Consider the following 19361-nt stretch of genomic DNA (forward strand, 5'->3'; position numbering starts at 1 on the left):
CTGAGCATGTCGGAGGCCTTTGGAAGCTGCCCAGGCAACAGCAACTTCAGCCTGAATAATTCTTCATTCGTGGAGAAGCTGCCAGGAGACGTGAGTAAGAGCGGAGGTGCAGAAGTGGGAGGGGCGGAGAGCGCGGGTGGGGCGTGGCCAGAGGGAGGGGCCGGGGTTCAGGTGGGCGAGCTAGTGTCTCTCATCACAGAGCTGCTTCCACGTCCAGGTTCTTCTGAGCCTCGCTTTCCTCTTCTCTGCTCTGCATCTTCCAACGTAACTGTGACTCCAGGTAAGCGAAGTGGAGGTAGTAGGACTGGTGAGTTCCCTTTTTAGGGCAGTTCTTTGAAACAAAAGAGGCATTTGAGTTGATTCAAGATGGTGAACAAAGTCGACATAATGCGTGATTTTCAAGGATAGGCAGTTGGCCTGGGGACTGTTGCCCCTGACTGGCAGCCGCCACCTCGGGCAGCATCTCCAGCTCTCAGGCCTTTGGGCACCAGGATGCCAGGTAGGGAGAGCAATCACTCAGCCATACCAGGTAAGACTGTGAAGGAATCACGTGGCTGGGAGGTTCCAGTGCTGGTGGTGGGGGACGCCGCAGTAATGGGCAGCAGAGAAAGTATTTCCGGGCCCACTTTTAGCCCGATCTTGGAATTAAGAGCGAATTGCGCAGCACTTCCTCCAGAAAGGGCTGGTACTGGAAACCTGGAGAAAGTGGAAGTGCATTTGAGCGTCTGACTCACCTCCCTGGTTGGCTTTGTGTGGTGGAGGTTCAGACTTTAAACCGCTCTTCTTTTTGGCATTTTTAAACATCCAGTCAGTGTTCATTTACTTGAAACTGCGTTCTCCTGGGCAGAAAGTATCCCACCTCCCAGTCTCTGTGTTTCGGGATACTGGAAACAAGTTACAGATTTCAAATATGTGTTCTTGGGCAACTTTTCAAACAGGTTGCCGGCTCGTAGTTTTTTTTTTATAGATGCTACTGCTTTTACAGCTTCATTGTAAATGCGTATGAAAGATCAGTGGAACGTGCCAGGTCGTTCTGTAGACTCAGATTCAGGGCAGAGGGGTCTTGGGCGAGTTTCCTCTCAGCCGCTCACCTGGGTGGCGTGGCTGTCTGAGTCACATGGCTTCTACCTGGTGAGATCAGTAGGACTGAGGCCTTCCAACTCACAGCTCAAGGACGTTTTTGTCACACCATGGGTATTCTCGGTGGCCTTTCCACTCTCCACATCACTCAAGTCACTCAAAACGTGTTGAATAGAATTGGGTGGGTCTCCAACTTCAGCCCCCGCCATCAGTGTGAGGGCTTGCTGGGTTCTGCAATGGCCGCAGGGGTGCAAGCCAGCCTGGAGAGAGGCTTCTCCGCAGAAAATGACTCAGCAGGTCTATGCCTTTGTTTCCTAACGCCTTGAATTCTGCCACTCCAGTCCCTCCGGGTTGTGGGTTGACTTTGACTGTTGCAGCCTCAGCAGTTTTGGTCACGCTGACCTGGCCGGTTGGGCTCTCATTTACTGTTCGCTATCAGTGGGGTGATTAAATGGTCAAGGTGGGGTGTCTAAACAAACAGGAGCAGATACGACGTCTCAGAATCTTGGAGCAAAGAAGGGGCTCTCTTGCCATTGGAAATTAGGAACTTGACCTTATTGCTAATAGCAGCATTGTCCTTTCTTGCTAACAGAGATCTTTCCCAAGTACACCTTTCATTACTTCCTGTGATCCTCTGATGTTCTCTCACATCACAGAACCTGCAAGGTCTCCAATCTCCTGCACCCAGCTCCGGTGTCTTTCTTCTGGAAGGTGGAGTACAGACTGCAGGGACTATGTTTTCAGACATTCCGTAATGGTTATTCTAATAAGTGAGGTTTCTCAAGGTCGTTGCCTAAGGATCAATTACACCAAATACTTAACAGATTTTTTTTCCTTCGCATTTTCCTTCATCTGTGATACGAGGCAGGTTGGGATTGAGTGATATCCACCAGAACCTGACACAGCAGAAAGGATTTTAAGGAAAGAAAAAACTGTGCCCCTGGCTGTGTGTGCCCATGTGCACATGTGTGTAGATGAGTGGGGTGGGTGGTCTGTAGGAACAGTGAACACATGTTGCTCAAATCACAGCCCAGCTGAGAATGAAGGAGGCATGTCAGGCCAGCAGACATTAACCTGGATGGTCCCAGGCAGAGCAGGATGTGTGGGTATTTTTCTCACCTAAGTGGTCTACAGACAACAAGGTTGAGGGCCACTGGCTTAGGTGCATTAAAAGCTTGGGCATCTTTACGCAGAGAGGGCCAGTGAGCAGCTGTAAGTCTTGGGATGTGAGCACGCCTGCCCCTCCTCACATTCTACTGCATGCTTCTTCATTCATCTGGGCTTGCTGGCAGTCTCTGAATTGTGTTGGGTCTTGCTGGCCCACATTTTTGCCTAGCTAGCTCCTCCTTGTCTTTAGGACTCACCTTTAGTGTGATTTACTTAGCTGTCACTGCTTCTGAGGAGACCTTGCCAAGGTTTCTGCTATAAATGAGCTCTCTCTCCAAAGGGTTCTCATGGCAGCTTGCCCCGCCCCCAGCCCCATGAAAATGCTCGGGACTCATTACACACCTCACGCCACTAGGCTGACAGCTCAGTGGAGGCAGGACCGCGTTGGGTTCACCTTTGACGTCTTAACGTCTAACTCAGTGCCTGACGTGCATTTGGTGCTCAGTTAATACTTACCAAATAAAAGTGATGTAACTTTAATAATTTGCAACATAAACGGCAGAAAGAGAACAAGAGACGCTTCAAGGAGGAAAACAAAAATAAGTTTGTGTTGATTAAAAAAAAACAACAACATGCTGTGGATCTTGGTGTCTCCAAAGGGGAATTCAGGACACACGGGAGTTTTGGAATGCTGGACTTGTGAGCTCACCCATACCCGCTCAGACGGTCGCTGAGGCCCGGGGTGAGGTGTGGTTTAATGCACCGGGCTGGGCGCTGGGAGAAGTGAACGCTGGGGCTGGTTTTACCACTTTCACTCCCTGTGTGGGAGGCCTGGAGGATCACTGCATCTCTGTCTGCCTCGCTCTTCTCCTCTGTGAAATGGAGGAGTGGAGCCAGACGAGGTTCAGGCCAAGATCTCATCCCACTTTGTGGTTTAGGATTTGAAGATGCATTGCAAAAAACCAGGCAACCTAGTGATACATTCTTACAGCTCTTTGTTGTTTGTTTGTGGCATTTGTATTACTACTTAAATTTCCATCTCTTCCTTGATTGAAAAAAAGTGCTTTTAAAGTTCTAAGTGACAAAAACACACAGTGCTTTCTACATTGGAGCTGTAAATGAAATTCTCTTTGCTTGTTATAATCGTTGGAAGGTTTTCATGAAGACCAAAGATGTTATCACTGTAACGAAGTGATAATAAAATGAAAGAGTCTGTAGCAATGTTAGCACTCTGAACAGAAGTGTTGGACATGTCAATTTACTCTGGAGGTCTTGTTCATTTCTACCCTCGTATCGTAGTTTTTACAGCATTGGCTACCTAAAATGGCCCGTGTAGAAAGAAACCTGATGCATTTTCCTGTGTGTGTCACTCACGTTGCTAAGGTCTGTTTAGATTCTATGGTTGCGTTGCAGCACGGTGAGGTGACCATTGGCCAAAGCCCAGGTCATCCCTTGAACCACCTTAGCCTAGGTCAACTTCACAGTGGTTTCAGGGCACTTGGGACCAATTTCCCGGATGGAAAGGTGGGTCTGTGGGACTCACGCACTGAGGACTCTCATGCAAAGGAAGGGACTCTTCGAAAGGAGGTTCTGCGACCCACGGGAAAGCCTTGGGTGTCAGGGGTGTGCTGGTTGGCACTCTCCAACGGGAACCGGAATCTATGGCTTGAATTGCAGCACAGTGTTGACTGTATTGTGTAATTAACTGTCCTAAAAGCCACCAAGAGCTTGCACTCAGGTGGAGCTGCTTAGACTAAATGGATCTCAGAATGTGATAGTGAATGACGGAATAAATGCCTCCATGGAATGAAAGGGTAACACGAGCATCTCCTTACCCTTTGATACCCTTTGAAGTTTTTGCAGTCCAACTCCTTCGGCAGATTACTTCAAGGTCTAGCACATCCTTGGGTCTGGCTGGAGGAAGCACCCTGTCCCCAGTGGGGATGTCAGGGAGCATGCCCCACCCGATGACCTTCAATGTCATGGTCATGCTTTGAGTCTGTGCACAAGACTGCACAGTGCCTGACTGATTTGGGCTTCTGGGCTTCATCTGTGTACTAGTCACTCAGGGGCATTGTTATTAGTCTACGTTCCTCAGAAACATGCTGTCCTGGGTCAGGTACAGCTGGGCAAGGCCACGTAGCTCGGCTCAGCTTCCAGAAAGAGCTGTGCCCGACTGCTCGGATTATCCTGGGAACTTCAGACTGGACCAGTGACTACGGGACTCATAGACAGGACTTCCACTAGAAGAACAGCTCTCAAACTTTTAAGTCTCGGGACCACTTTACACCTTCAAATTACTATGGATCTATTTTTCTTTTTCTTTTCTTCCTTTCTTTTTTAAGTTGCCATTATGACCATCTTTTAAAATTTTTAAAAAATTATTCAGTTACAGTTGTCCCCATCCCCCCCATTACTCTCCCCACCTGCCCACCTCCCACATTCTACCCTCCCCCCTCCCATTGTCTACGGGTCCTTTACACATGTTCCTCGACTTGACCCTTCCTCTTCTTTCCCCCATTTTTCTTTTCTTATAAAAAATGTTGTAATATCTAGCAAATATCTAGCAAATCAGAAATTAAAACTGGAGAAAGTTTGAAATATTTATTTACTAATTCATTAAAATAATAATCTTACCGGGGGTGGAGGAGGTAGAAGGGGGATAAATGGTGCTGGAAGAAGACTTGACTTGGGGTGGTGAACACACAATACAATACACAAATGATGTGTTGTAGAATGGTACCCCTGAAACCTACATAATTTTATCAACTAATGTTGATCCAATAAATTCAATGAAAACCAAAAAGAAAAAAACAAAAAGCAATGTTACCATTACACACGAACATAGCATATTTCAATGGAAAAAAACAACTTTTTTCTAAAGTAAGTATAGGGGAAGCGCAGTGCTGGTTCTCATTTCTGCAGCTCTCCTTCACGTGTGGGTTAATGGAGGACCCACCGTCTGCCTCTGGGAAACTGCACTGTATTTTGGGAGAGGTCGTGAGTAACAAGGCAAACGGTGCCTAAGTATTATCATGAAAACAGTGTTGACCTCATGACCCCGCTGAAAGGGTTGTAGAGACTGCTGGGGGTCACTGAGGGCCAATGAGAGGACGCCAGGGTCAGAATGACAGTTCTAAGACAGGACCCAGTCCCACTCACATTCTTTCCACGTAACCAGCTTCCCTGCTTTGAGCTGGACTGCCCTCTCTTCCTTTCCTTGAACCCCTCAGGACTTGGTGTGCCACTCATAAGGCATTGGGCTGTCATGCATTTTACTTACTTTTCATGCATCTGCCCAAATAGGTTGCAAACTCATGGGAGAAGCAACTTAGTTGGTCCTTACGATGTCACAAACAGGGTCTTCCAAAATGTATTAGCATCAGGAACAATGACAGCTCTGTACATGGAACATTGCTATGGGCTAGGTGCCCTACTGAGGCATTACTCACAGTAGGGCTGCTGTCACCAAGTGTCACAAACTGGGTGACTTAGAACAACAGAGATGGATTCTCCCACAGTTCTGGAGGCCAGAGTCTGAAGTCAAGGTCTTGGCAGGGCTATGCTCCTTAGCCTTAGGAGATTTGCGTCCTCACCCCTCTCTTGCCTTCTGGGTGTCCCTGGGGTTCCTTGGCTCACAGAAACGTCACTCCAGTCTCTGCCTCTGCCATCACTTGGCCTCTCCCCATGTATTTTCACGTCACTGTCCCTCTTGTGCACGTCACTGTCTCTTGTCTTTTCTCCTGTTCTTTCTGAGAAGGACACCAGTCACTTTGGATGAGGGCAACCCTAACAACCTCAGCTCCCTTCAGTCTGCAAAGATGCTATTTTCAAGTAAGGTACCCAGGGGTGGGACATCAGCATGTCCTTTGGGGGAGACACAAATCCAACCCCTAATACCAATAGTTAAACTGAACCACACAAAACTGCTGTGATTTGGCTGCTTTTGATGTGCAGAAATGTCACTTTTTGTATGCTTTAAGCTACATCCTAATTGACACAATGTGGATAAATAAAACCAAGCGATTCTGATTGGTGCCACCAACTGCCCTGACCACTGGCAGAGGAAGAGGCATGGGCATCTGGCTCTCGACAATGGCCATGGGTCTGCTACGCCTGAACTTGGGAATTCCGGGCAGAGCTGTGCACACGGGGACCTCGGGTGCTGCACTGTTCAGCCTGTCGGGCGTTTGCCCAGGAGTCTCTTCCCCACCGGCCTTCCCAGTTGTCTTTTGTGGACAGTTCCTTCCTCTCGTCTAGTGCAGGCAATTGCTTTGTTGAGGTGAGACTCTCACTGGGTTGGCAGAATGCGGGGGAGAAGACTGTAAAAGCCCTTGTCCTTCTTGTTCCAGGCCCACAATGGACGCCCTGCAGCTGGCAAACTCGGCTTTCGCAGTCGACCTCTTCAAACAGCTGTGTGAACAGGAGCCGGCGGGCAATGTCCTGTTCTCTCCCATCTGTCTCTCCACCTCCCTGTCCCTAGTTCAAGTAGGAGCCAAAGGTGACACAGCCAATGAAATCGGACAGGTAAGCCCCATGCTGTGTGTCTGCTTGGAGAGGGAACAGTTATTAGAAAACGCAGGCAGAGCCTGGGGGAGAGCGAGTGGGGCTCTGTGGCCAGAATCGCTGGGGAGGGAGAGTTGGGCCCCTTCTCACACTGCCTCCATCTGGTTTTCAGTGTGAGAGAAAGCGCCTTCATGGGCCCTGGGACCCAGGCGCAGTGTGTGATGGGGCACCTGGGGATCTGCTAGGTAATCACGAGGTTTTCGCTGATGAGTGGCCTTTGGCAAGTCCTCGGGCATCTTGGTAAAATGTTCTACTGCAAGAATCGACTGGGGTGGAGCTTACTGGGTGTTCCACTGCACATACCCTGACCAGAAAGTATAAATCTATATTCTTGCCTTATGCACAAAATTTATTTATAGCATCATGCTCTATTACTATTTTTTTATTGGGGTATACTGGACATTCAACATGATATTTGTTTTAGGAATACAACATAAGAATTTGATACTTGTATATATTGCCAAATGATCACCACAGTAAGTCTAGTTAACATCTGTCATCACTCACAGTTACAGAATTTCTTTTTCTTGCGATGAGCAGTTTCAAGGTCTACTGTCTTAACCTCCAAACACCATGCTGTACATTGCATCCCCACGCCTTACTTGTAGCTGGAACTTTGCACCTTTTTACTTCTCCCCACCTGTTTCTGCCCCTCCCCCCACCGACTTTTAGATAGTATGTGAATGCCTAACTTCATTCCATTATTATTCTTATGTGGGTCATCCTAGGTTCAACAGAATCTTTGCATGAGCTCATAGCAGTTAAACAGGGAGCATCTCCTTGTATCTATACATCCTCAGAAAGTATGACCCATGAAGTGTTGCTTGGGTCATGATAAGTGAAAACTTTATACTTGAAATTGAGGGCACTCAAATTATTGAAATTGAGAGTAGTAGGTATTCCCAGTCTGGTTTGCAGAGGGAAAAGTGAAGCCTTGCAGAGTTGGGCTAGATTATATTTCTGGTGGACACAGGCTGGGCCTCAAGGCCAGGCTGTCGGACCCTGGCCCACCCTGGGCAGCCCACTGTGGATGGGGGCGGCCCACCATAAATGACACATTGGCCCATTTGGCACTTGTCAGAGGAGCTGAAGGAACTAGAGACACCTCTATCCTGGAGTCTGATTACTGCCTAATGACTGTTTTGCTAGTCAACTCTCTCTTCATGTGTCTAAATTAGATGGAAATTACAACCCTGTCTCACTCTTTTCTAAGTTTGGAAAGCTTTCTGTGTGAGCATTAGAGGCGTCATTTCGAAGAAAGCGCAGATTCTCCCTACGGTTAAATCCAGAGAAGAGTATGTAACAGCAGAGTTCCTCAGTGGGGACAGTTTCACCCCCCACTCCCCGGGGATCTTCGACAGTGTCCAGGGACATTTTTGGTTGCCACAAAGGGTACCTAGTAGGTCAGAGATGCTGTTAAACATCCCACATCACCCACCGCCCTGCTCCGGCAACAAAGAATATCCTGCCCCAAACATCGGCAGTGCTGAGGCTGAGAAGCCTTGCCTTGTGGGTCAATGGAGCAGGGAGACTGTGCATCCCCAGTGGTTGGGAATGGTTACCACGTGTCCACTGCAGTGGGAAGACACGATACCTCGTGGGTCATGGGTTATTTTTCCTCTTCACAGGTCTTTCATTTTGAAAATGTCAAAGATGTGCCCTTTGGATTTCAAACAGTAACATCAGATGTGAACAAACTTAGTTCCTTCTACTCGCTGAAACTGATCAAACGGCTCTATGTAGACAAGTCCCTGAATCCTTCCACAGTAAGTCGTTCAGTGTCATTTCCAGTAAAACTCACTGCTAGGGTGCTCATGTCTGATTCCAGGCCAATTACAATGAGTCAGTCCTAGTGGAGGGGTTGAATTTAGTGGGATTCAACGGCAGTCACATCTTCTAGCTGAAAACAGGGAGAAGCTCACGGCCATATCCTCTTGAACTCTCACAGATCCTATCCTCCCCCTTGGCTTCCTCACTCAGAGAAATGGAGAATGGAGTGAGCAATAATGATCTCTGGAGATGCAAGACCTCTTGCCATTTGCACCTTTCTCCCCAGACAGCAGGGGGGCACTCAGGCTGGGCAACATTTCAAGTTCTCCACCTCACTGTCTGTGCACAGCACTCTCCTGATTTTTTTTGAAGTCCATATGAAACATGATAACTGTAGGAGTCAGCAATTTTCATCAGTCACAAATTGTCTTTGTTTGTTTTCCCAGGCTGGTCCTGAGGGTGTCCATACAGGTTGTTCTGGGCATTTAATTTCACCATTTCTTGAAAGAATCACATGAAGAACACTGTGGTGCCCTTAACTTTGATTCCAGTGTATAACACCATATTTAAGAAAATCCGTACTTGAAACGCACCATCAGCATCCTAGACTACATGAAAGAAATTCATTTTCTATGTCAGGAGTACAGGGTTGATTCAGTTTGTGTTTGGATAGAAAGAATTTTGAGCTTTCCAAACCTCGAAGGTAGACCACCAGTTGGACATTTCCCCACAGTTTTATTACTTTCTGTACAGCTTTCTGTCTCTCTGATTGAGATCTTTTGAGGACATTGGTCACTAGACATGGCTGTGAGTTTGTTCTTGCTGTTTGAAGACATACATGTTGCCATTTTTCTTCCAATAATCACTCAGGGAAATAAAATAAAATGTTGAGACATGGAGCTGGGGCCTGGGTATAGGAAAATTGAAAAGCTCCTTAGGTAGTCCTTAAGGAGATGCTCAATACATTTTCTTGCTGGCATTGAGGACAGTGGAGGCCGTTGTCATCTTACTGAGGCTCTGATGCTCTGAGGTGGCCTCCATTCTCTTGGTCAAGGGCAACACTTGGTCCAGAGCATGGGTTGCAATTGACAGGATCAAATTGGCTGAGGCCGCGGCTGCTCTGAAGAAATCGAAGGAGCCCTGCGTTCACATAAGTAGTCAGCTATGTTTAGTTTGGTTGAAGTTCTGCTCAACATTTTGAATTATTTCAACCAAACCAGGAATTGCAAGGAATTTTATTTCGACTGCTTTCCATGGCTCCTGTCGGTTGTCTAGCAGATTCACTGGTAATGGTGCAGGCAGGTGCGGTATGAGGACGGCCACCTGCAGCACAGCTACCCGGGTGTGAAAAGGGCCAGTTCCTGGCCTCGGGTCACTTGAATCAAAATGAATAGGGATGTGATTCAGGGCTTTGCATTTCAACAGGCGTTGGAGTTAGACCCATTGCCATGTTCTCCACTGTTTCAAACTCAAGGTGCAGGCGAATCACCTTGGCATCTTGGTAAAAGTCACATTTTGACTCAGCAACTCTTCGGGGCTCTGAGGTTCTGCACTTCCACCATGGTTCCAGGTGATGATGTGGAGACTTTTGTTCTTGGGCCACACGTTGAGTAGCGAGAGTCTGTAGAACATTTGTTTCAGTGACATTAGGGTTTTCTGCTGATAAAGTTCTTTTTTTCTGTGCACTTCTTCCATTCTAAGACACATCTGTGTACACACATTTTAATGTTCCTGAAATCATACATTAACTGTTATGTACATGTAGCAGGGAGCTTCTTCCCCCCAAAGCTGATACTAAATTGATGAATGCATTTAATAATTGATACTGTCTTGGAATTAAAGAAAGGAAACATTCAATATGATGAAAAGTCATTGATTTCTACGTGAAGTTTCCGCTTACCTGATAGTTCAGATTTTGAAAGTGTATTCATAGCAATAGACACTTAAAATCCCTTTCACGAGAACCGTGTGACAACGTGAGAGTTTGACTACGGACCGTGAAGTACATTGTGATTTTATGAACTGGCTGCTTTTCAGGAGTTCATAAGTTCCACAAAGAGACCCTATGCAAAGGAAATGGAAACTGTTGACTTCAAAGATAAACTGGAAGAAACGAAAGGTCAGATCAACAACTCAATTAAGGATCTCACGGACGGCAAGTATCTTTCTTTATTCTGCTCTAAATCTCGACCTGCCTTCCCAGGAATCTCCCTGCTCAGCAGACCATCGAACACCTGGGGGGGGCCCTGTGACGCTTTCAGTTCAGAAGCTAAATCCTTGCCCATTGAGCTATTCCAACAAATTGGCTTTCTGGGCCTTTCTTCCATCATCTTGTCACTTGGCAGAAATTCCCGGTGCTTCTGTTTTATTTAGCGTCCTTGCCTCGCTCTCTGATGAGCTGTCCCATGCCCGTCTTGCTGAGCCTGACTGAGTCTGGGTTTGGCAAGTCACGAGTCCAGTTTTTCAAACTGGAAATGAAGGGCTTGGATGATCCCTGAGGCCACTTCTAGCTCAAATATTGTGCAAGTTTATTATGGAAAAGGGGGGTAGAGAGTCTTAGGCAATCATTTATACCCATAAAAAACCAAAACAAATCATAGAGGATGGAAACATGTCCTCGGTCCCACCCCTCTCGACCGCTCGGGCCCTCTGCTAGGCCCTGGTCTCTTCTGCGACATCTGCCCGGTCCAGTCCTTTCTCGGGCCTCTCCTTTCCCTGAGCCCTCCCTCCACTGATGTTCTCCTTGAGTCTTCCTTGCTAGAAAAGACTTGGAAGTAAGGTGATTTATGAGGGCAGATCGGCGTCCATATCCCGGTTCCCAGGATTGCATCTATATTTACATTAGGAGGCACCTGCCGGGATGCAGTGCCGAGTTGTGAAGGAGTGAAGGTTTGCATTGCGATGGATATTTCGGGCACCATTGCAGTCTAGTGAGGGACACACTGCTGGGGCAAGGGACACGCACTTCCTGTTTGAACGGCCAGAGCTGCCCTGTCGTGATGAGGACTCAGGGGTGACAGGGTCTGCGCCATCACTGCAGGGTGAGGGTGAGGACGGAGCATGGCCTTGGAGTCTTCACGACCTCAGAGTCAAACCTGGACACTGCCCCTTGTCAGCTGAACTAACTGGAGCCTCAGTTTACTGAGCTGTAAAATAGGGCATATGTTATCTGATTTAGTTTTTACACGGTTGTTGTGAGGATCAACTTAGATAATATGGTAGGCAAGCGAGTAGTGGTAGCCACAGATACGTATGCCCACAGGCAAATGTACGTATGTATTGTATTCGCCGTTGAAATGAAGTCCCTGTGCCTTCCTATGTAAGGGGAAAACACGGATCAACATCAGGTGACACACACTGATAAGCACGAAACAGCCCCTGTTTAAATTGCTGTAACATTTTTGCTTTTAGAATTTTTTATTTTTAATCCTTACCCGAAACATTTTTTCATTGCTTTTAGAGATTAGATAAGTGGAAATCCTTTGTGAAACCCGTTTGTGCTATTCAGATACAAGGACTTAATCTCACTGGGGGCTGTTACCACCAAGCTGCTGTGCTGTTGGGAAGCTGAGCTCCAGAGTGACGACAGCTGTGGTCGAGCCAGCTGACCTTGGCGCACACCTAGGCGACTTGGGGAGGGGGCACAGCTGTGGGGTGAAGAGGAGCCCCCTGTCCTGGCTCAGACCTGCTTTCCTGCTGAGAGAGCTAGAAAGCCCTGGGGCCTCTCTGAGCCTCGGTTTCCTCATCTGTGGAATGGGGATAATGACCTCTGCCATACTCGATCGTTGTGAGAGACCTGAGCTAATGCACATGAAAACGCAAGCCGGGGCTGGGTGTAAAGTGAGCACTCGTGTGTTTTTAGTCCAGAGCATGGGTCTCCAGTCCTGATCCGCCATTGCTAGTGTGCCATCTTGGGCAAGCGACTGTAGACTAAGTCACTGCTTCCCGTCTGTAAAAAGGGGAGAAATACATGATAGCATGCACACAAATGTCTAGCACGTGGTAGCTTGTGTTTTTCTTCTTCCTCCTCTTCATTTCTTTCCCCTCCTTCTCCCTTCGTTCTCCTCCCGAGGAAGCTTTGGTAAGCCCCGTTGTGGGGAGACAAAAGGGGAGAAAGGGGTCCTTCGGAAACCAGGCGGTCTGGCTCTCAGCCCCTCCCTGGTGTGGCTCTAGCGAGTGTTAAATCCCCACCTAGTGGACAGTGCGTGTTCAGGAGGGATAACCCTGTACAATCTGCGGTTTTCCTAAAACTGTTTGCAGGCCGCTTTGAGGACATTTTATCCACCAACAATGTGAATGACCAGACCAAACTCCTCGTGGTCAATGCTGCCTACTTCATTGGGAAGTGGATGAAGAAATTCCCTGAATCGGAAACCAGAGAATGCCCTTTCCGCGTCAACAAGGTAAGTGGGGCAGTGTGTCAAGGGGTCCCCGCTACAGGTCTGAAAAGTGATAGCAACGGGGAGGACCATAGGCGTTCACTCACGTGAGGGGAATTACGGCAGAGTGGTGTGCCTTCTCTGGCAGAAAAGGAACCATGATCCAGAGATTCTCACTCTTCTCCAGAATGTTCTGAGTCCGGGTTGAATGAGAACTTCTTAGGCCCTACAGCCCAGCGGGTAAAACTGAATCGCCATCTGGAAAGTGGCTACGGATATTTGGGACCCTTAGCAAGAAAGGCAAAGAAACCAAATTCCAACCTCAGAGGCCTTTGAATCATCCTCAGACCTGGGCCACTCGAGAATCTCATCTGTTCGTAGCGAAGTAAATGGTTCTGACATTTTAATGTATAAGGTGCTTTGGGGTACTTGTTGGCTGCAGAGGAAAAAGTACAGCTCACCCAGCTGCTGCTCTGGGCGTCGTTGTGGGGAAGAGTGAGAAGCCTGCTTCCCAGGGAAGTAAGTCCTCTTCATCCTACCAAGTGAATGACGAGGCCATAGCCTCCGTGAGACAGAACTCACGGGAATGGGTGGGGTGCGTCTCCCACAGAGGAACCCAGGGAACTCAGACTGGGAATTCTACCCATCTCAGTGGGGGACCCAGGCAACCCCGGGAGTCCGTGTGACGATGATGTGATTTGGTCTCATGTGATGAGATCTGGTTGGGCTAAGAAAGGGGGCGGAGACCCCGGCTTCAGGGAGCACGACACCTGAAGGTGGCACATTGCCTTGCAGCTCCTACGCATCCATTCTTGTTTTCAAGTCTCTTCCAGCACTTTGAGTACCTAGCATTAATCACGTTTGTTTTTGCCAAATATTATAACAGCACCTCCTTTACGCTAGAACCCAGGAGGAAAAGGCCCCCAGATACAATTTATACCTGAGTCAGCTGGACTGGCTTTTGGTACTTTTCCTTCACACAAGCAGAAGTTTGTGTCCAGCCCCACCTCCCCAGCCCTGCCCCAAGCACACTTCCCAGAACAAAATGTAATTATTTGTTTTCTTGCTCAGATCTCTGCATGAGCACATGGGCTTTGTCACGGCAGTGATAATGCCTAATTCCTCTGTTTCTATAATTCCTGGCCCAGCTCTGGTATAGCAGTAGGTGCTCAGAACTGTTTGATTGATGGAGCAGTGACCCGTCCCTGAGGGTCAGTTGGGCACAGGCAACAGCAGACAAACCTGACTGGCCTTTGGGGCCACCGTGGGTCCCTGTAGAAGATCCACTGGGCATTTTACTGGGACAGCACAGTCCCTGCCGAGAGGGCTGCTTGCCTCTTCAAAATACCCACTCGTCCTGGGGACCCTCCATCCACTCCCCCAGCTCACCTCCCCGGAGTTCAGTGGCCACCTCAAGGCTGCCCGGAGGCACAGCCTGACCTTGCACGTGGGGCGTGTCTCGGATGCGCAGCGCAAGGCGTTCCACTCTTCACACTGCATGGGACTTTTCACATACAGGTGCCTGGCTTGTAAACATGGCTTTGAAATGCCCTTGATCTCTCTGTGGCTCCCCTAACAAGGCAATAAAACACCACTCAGCGCTATGTGGGGACGCACCCTCTTTTTGAATGCTGAGGCCCTTACTTTCTCTTTGTTTCCTTTCGGTTGCTTTTGTCAGCCTTTGAACTTTCTGAGTCACTTGACGGAGCCTGTGTGTCTCCTTTAAGGGCTGGATGAAATCATGATGTGGCGGTGTTAAGTGTTTAGTATGGTACCTGTTCTGACAAGGGTGGACACACACACACACACACACACACACACACACACACACAAATTCATGTATCGCTAACCTAAAAACCAAATGGCCAAAGGAGGCTGCCTTTGTCCCCTTAACAAAGAGGGGGAACAAATGTTCCAAATACTTTATCGAATTGTGACAAGAACAAAATAATAAGTGTGTGTATGGATGTCTGCACCTGCGTGTGTGCATGTGTGTGTGTGTGTGTGCATGTGTGAAAGCATAAGTCACTGTCTCTGATGGGGGGGGAATAAGATACGCATCAGCATGCACACTCGCGGGAGGTCAAAGCGAGCGGTGCAGAGTCTGTCTGCTCTTCCAGACGGACACCAGGCCGGTGCAGATGATGAGCCTGGAAGCCACCTTCTGCATGGGCAACATTGAAGGCATCAACTGCAAGATCATAGAGCTCCCCTTTCAAAACAAGCACCTCAGCATGCTCATCCTGCTGCCCAAGGACCTGGAGGACGAGTCCACGGGTCTGGAGAAGGTGAGGAGGGGCGGGCGGGCCGTGCCACGGTGTCCCCTGCGGTGGTGGAGGGCTGTGGAAGAGGCCACAGCTCTGCCTCACACGTCACTTGCTCCGTCGTCTCCAGGGCTCTGCGGTCCTTTCTGGGTCTTCCTCCTTAATGTTCAAAACAGCTGTCATTTATCGGGCACTTACAACGCATCCCTGGAACTGTGAATTCCCTCTGTGTGCCATCTCATTGAACTCTCACGACAAGCCTAGGACTTGGAAACTGTCACCTGGAAACTGTCACCATAGCTGCCCACTGATGAGGGCACCAGGCACAGAGGAGCAGGCAACAGGTCCACAGTCACGTGACTCATTAGTGGTTCATAGAATCAATCGGAGTTTGAGCCCAGGAAGGTGGAATGCGTGTCCTTAAGTCTAGACTAGAGTTACTTATCGTTAGCATCTTGCATCAATAGTGTTTTTTCTTAAACAATTGATGAATCAATATTGATACGTGGTTATCCAGGGAAGTCCACAGTTTACTTTAGGGTCCACTCTGTGTGTTGTGCATCCTGTGAGTTTTGAAAAGCTCTGTTCATGCACACACATGTAGATGAGATTTTGTTATGCGTCCTATTTCATACAGGTTATTAGAGACACAAGATTCGCACCTGGTTGAGGTTTTACCTGCTTGAGAGTAATGTCGCTTGCCCTCCACTGCGGCAGCCTCACCTGCGTCCCCTCTTCTCCCTCAGCCACCACTCCTCCCTCCCTCCATCCCCCACCTTCCACCAGGTTCTCAGCCCTGACCAGGGAGAAGGAGGGAGTCCTTGAGGAGCCCGGGGGTCACCTGCTGTAGTTCCTGTCATGCCTCAGTGACCCCCTGACTCTCTAGGGGTGATGTCACGCGGTCACGTCTCGGCTGTGACTTCAGTTATCATTTTGCTTGCTCCACCACCATGTCCTCTGGATTTAAGTCTGTCTTGTTCTTCTCTTTCTCACTGGTCTCCCTTTTTGACTCCATGCCTTCACCCCGTTTTCTCCATCAGTCATTATTCAGCCACCTCACACTTAGAATATCCTCATATCATTTTTTCATATTGAAGTGCAGAACAGAAGGAGTGACTTCAGATTCACTCAGTGAAGCATTTTATGAGGAAACCATTTTATGCCTCATTTCATATCTCGTTTAAAAATTTTTAATAAAATATTCCATTTAACCCAACATTTCCAAAATACTATCATTTCAACATGCAGTCTCTGTGAAAATTATTAATGAGATGTTTTACTTCCTTTGCTTGGGAATCTGTTGTGTACTCGACGTGCAGAGTATTTCTCGGTCCTCATTGGTCACGGTCAGGGGCGTCCTAGCCACACGGCGGCCCCTGGATTAGAACCCAGATGGAGAGATCTCCTTGTATGACAGAGGAAAGCTCAGCTTTTATGCAGGTTAAGAACATAACCTCTTATTTTTCAGATTTATTGAACTATAAAATCATATGATATTTAAAGTATACAGCAGGATGAGTTGGTAAATGTATAAATTATAAAAGGATTCCTCCCATCCAGTTTATATACACACCCATCCCCTCATATATTTATCTCTTTATCTCTTATTTTTTTAAATAACCAACTGAAAGGGATGCATTTGTTACCCAGTATCTTAAAGAGTGATCATGAACAGTTCAAATTCTCATTCTTGGAAGAGTTTACCTTAGCTTTAATCTGAGTTATTAGATGTGATGTCATGCCAAGGACAGGAGTATTCTGGATTTCCCAGTAGTGAAATCAAAATAAGCATTCAAGAAATATTACATATGCAAGCCCTTCTGATTTTATTTCACTACTATGTACACAATGCTGTAATCCATGCATTCATTTCAACGAAGCAACTCTACAGCTTACAAGAACTGCCTGTGTGAATTCCAGGGCACGGGGGCCCTAGCTGTGGGGTGGGGTGGAGTCCAGTGCCCGGGGGGGGCGGGCCTTTTATGGGGGAAACAGTTACACACCAAAACTGTGGGGTGGTGCCCTGTGTGATGGTCCCTCTGTGCTACTTTGGGACGGGGCACACAGCCACCTTGTGTTCTCCGTCCCACAGGGCATTTTACCACTGGAAATTAAAAAACAAACAAACTTTCTTCTCCTTTCATTCTTTAGGCTGAAAAAGAACTCACGTCAGAGACGCTCTTGCAGTGGACCAACCCGAGCACCATGGCCAACACCAAAGTCAAACTCTCCCTTCCCAAATTCAAGGTGGAAAAGACGGTCGATCCCAAGGCTAGTCTGGAAAACCTAGGCCTGAAAAGTACCTTTAATGAGAACACCTCTGATTTCTCAGGAATGTCAGAGGTCAAGGGCACGGCCCTGTCCCAGGTCATTCACAGAGTGTGCTTAGAAATCACCGAAGAGGGCGGGGACTCCATCGAGGTGCCGGGGTCGCGGATCCTACAGCACAAAGACGAGTTCAATGCCGACCATCCGTTCATTTACATCATCAGGCACAACAAAACGCGAAACGTCATTTTCTTTGGCAAGTTCTGCTCTCCCTAAGGGGCAGAGCTCAGGTTCAGTCCCACCTACTCTGTAAACCCTGCACCTAGAGAATACTTTCTATACATGATACATTGTTATTAACTCTGCTGAATGAGCAACACCCTGGCACCTGTCCTGGGTGGCCGTCACGTTAACGGGCTCGTTCCCCAATCTGTTCTTTCAGGCCCCCTTCCCACCCCTCAGAGACAATGCTTCCAAAGAAAACAAAATAGGCATTCATTATTCGTCACATCGCTAGGGCTATGGGCAGAAACACAGTCTTTCTCAGAAAAAAATCCTATAAGGGGGACCTGCAGGACTGCATTCCCAGAGCCTTGCCTGCCCTTGTTGAGATACGGGATGTTCCAGACCTACTGACCTCCCAGAAGGATGGAAGGAACTGTGGTTCAGGGCGTCTGCCAGAGTTTTCTCGTTCCCCTGAAACTCGGGCACACGTTTGGCTTACTGCAGGTCCCCACAAACGTGGGGCAAATGTACGCCCTGACTTTTTTGGCTTTGAGAAAGATAACACTACCTTGTGCAGCCCGTGTCTTACGGAAGTCCTCGGAAAGGGTCTGGAGCCACACCCTGCCTGTCAGTCCACACCTTGATATTTCTGCCGTAAAATGTAGAAAATGGACGCGAAGTGGACGAAGACTCTAAGCAGCTCCGTAAGTGCCAGGTTTTGCTGGCAAGTGTGTATGCCACCAGCTCCAGAACGGGCTTTGTTTTCAGAACTTTCTGAGATCTTGAAATGCTGAACAAGGAATGGCAGACTTGCTGTAGCCGGGGTGCTGCCCTCAAAGGGGGAGCTCCAGTCTGATTAAACATTTACGTTCACTTTGAATAGAATGACCCCCTGGTCCCGGGGTTGGGGACGGACTGCTGGGTGGGGCCTCCAACTGACCCGACAAGGCCTCGGATGTTTGACAACCGGGGCCTTAAAGCGCAGGCACTCTCGTGGTAGGTGGCCGATGAAAGAATTCTGTGACTGTTGAATGTCTTTGTCTACTGTGGCGGGGAGGGAGTGGAACTTACACCTTTAGAAAATATAACTGGGGCCCCTGAAGCGCTCCCACTGCTTTGACACACACTCTCCCCAAGCCCGTGGGGTCGGTAACTTGCATTCATGGTCGTGTTTAGCATTGATCTGATAAGTCATCCATGTTACAAGTTCATGGGTTAGTTCGTGAAGCACCACGGCACTGAAGATTTTGTGGCGAATCCTTCCTCACCTCTTCCCTGGTGTTCCTTGTAAACACGGTCAACTTTCTTCCTGCTCCTGAGGATCAACATTCCGTGTCTTTCATGCTGTGGACAATAAAATATTATGGAACAACATGTCTTGTTTTTCCTTTTCCATAAAGTTCGATTTGCTCTTCTGAGAGTGAACCGCGCCGTCTCTGCAGAAAAGCAATTCCTGGGGGTTGATGTCAAACAAGAAGGAGGAAGAATCACTGCTGTCCCGGTTCCTGGCCTTCCTCTCTCTGTCCACCAGCTCTTGCTTCCTTCTCCCGTCCCCTTTCACCCCCTGGGGGGAAGCCCAGGGGGCCTAGAAGGGCTTTTAGTCACGGGATGGGGGCCTTTGGGCTCAGCCTCAGAACGTGATGTCAAGGAAGCTGCGTATGCTTAAAATGCTTTCTCTTCTCATGAAACTCATTTCCCTCAT

At 48.2% G+C, this 19361-nt stretch overlaps 1 protein-coding gene across 1 annotated transcript; it reads left to right on the forward strand.

The window, feature by feature from the left end:
- The first annotated feature begins 200 nt into the window (after window positions 1-200).
- SERPINB5 (serpin family B member 5) lies at window positions 201-19033 on the forward strand. Its single transcript, XM_037156421.2, has 7 exons — window positions 201-280; window positions 6540-6714; window positions 8382-8519; window positions 10561-10678; window positions 12784-12926; window positions 15023-15190; window positions 17318-19033. The coding sequence occupies exons 2-7, from the start codon at window positions 6547-6549 to the stop codon at window positions 17708-17710; spliced, it is 1128 nt and encodes a 375-aa protein (XP_037012316.2). The 5' UTR covers window positions 201-280; window positions 6540-6546; the 3' UTR covers window positions 17711-19033.
- Window positions 19034-19361: the final 328 nt, after the last annotated feature.

This window comes from Artibeus jamaicensis, unplaced genomic scaffold (genome assembly GCF_021234435.1).
Source record: "Artibeus jamaicensis isolate MK-2021 breed Jamaican fruit bat unplaced genomic scaffold, CSHL_Jam_final contig_354, whole genome shotgun sequence".
Lineage (NCBI taxonomy): Eukaryota > Metazoa > Chordata > Mammalia > Chiroptera > Phyllostomidae > Artibeus > Artibeus jamaicensis.

Coding starts and splice junctions, on each gene's coding strand:
- SERPINB5 (XM_037156421.2), top strand. CDS start 6,547: ATGGACGCCCTGCAGCTGGCAAACTCGGCTTTCGCAGTCGACCTCTTC. Junction 10,679..12,783: donor AATTAAGGATCTCACGGACG/GCAAGTATCTTT, acceptor AACTGTTTGCAG/GCCGCTTTGAGGACATTTTA. Junction 12,927..15,022: donor GCCCTTTCCGCGTCAACAAG/GTAAGTGGGGCA, acceptor CTGCTCTTCCAG/ACGGACACCAGGCCGGTGCA.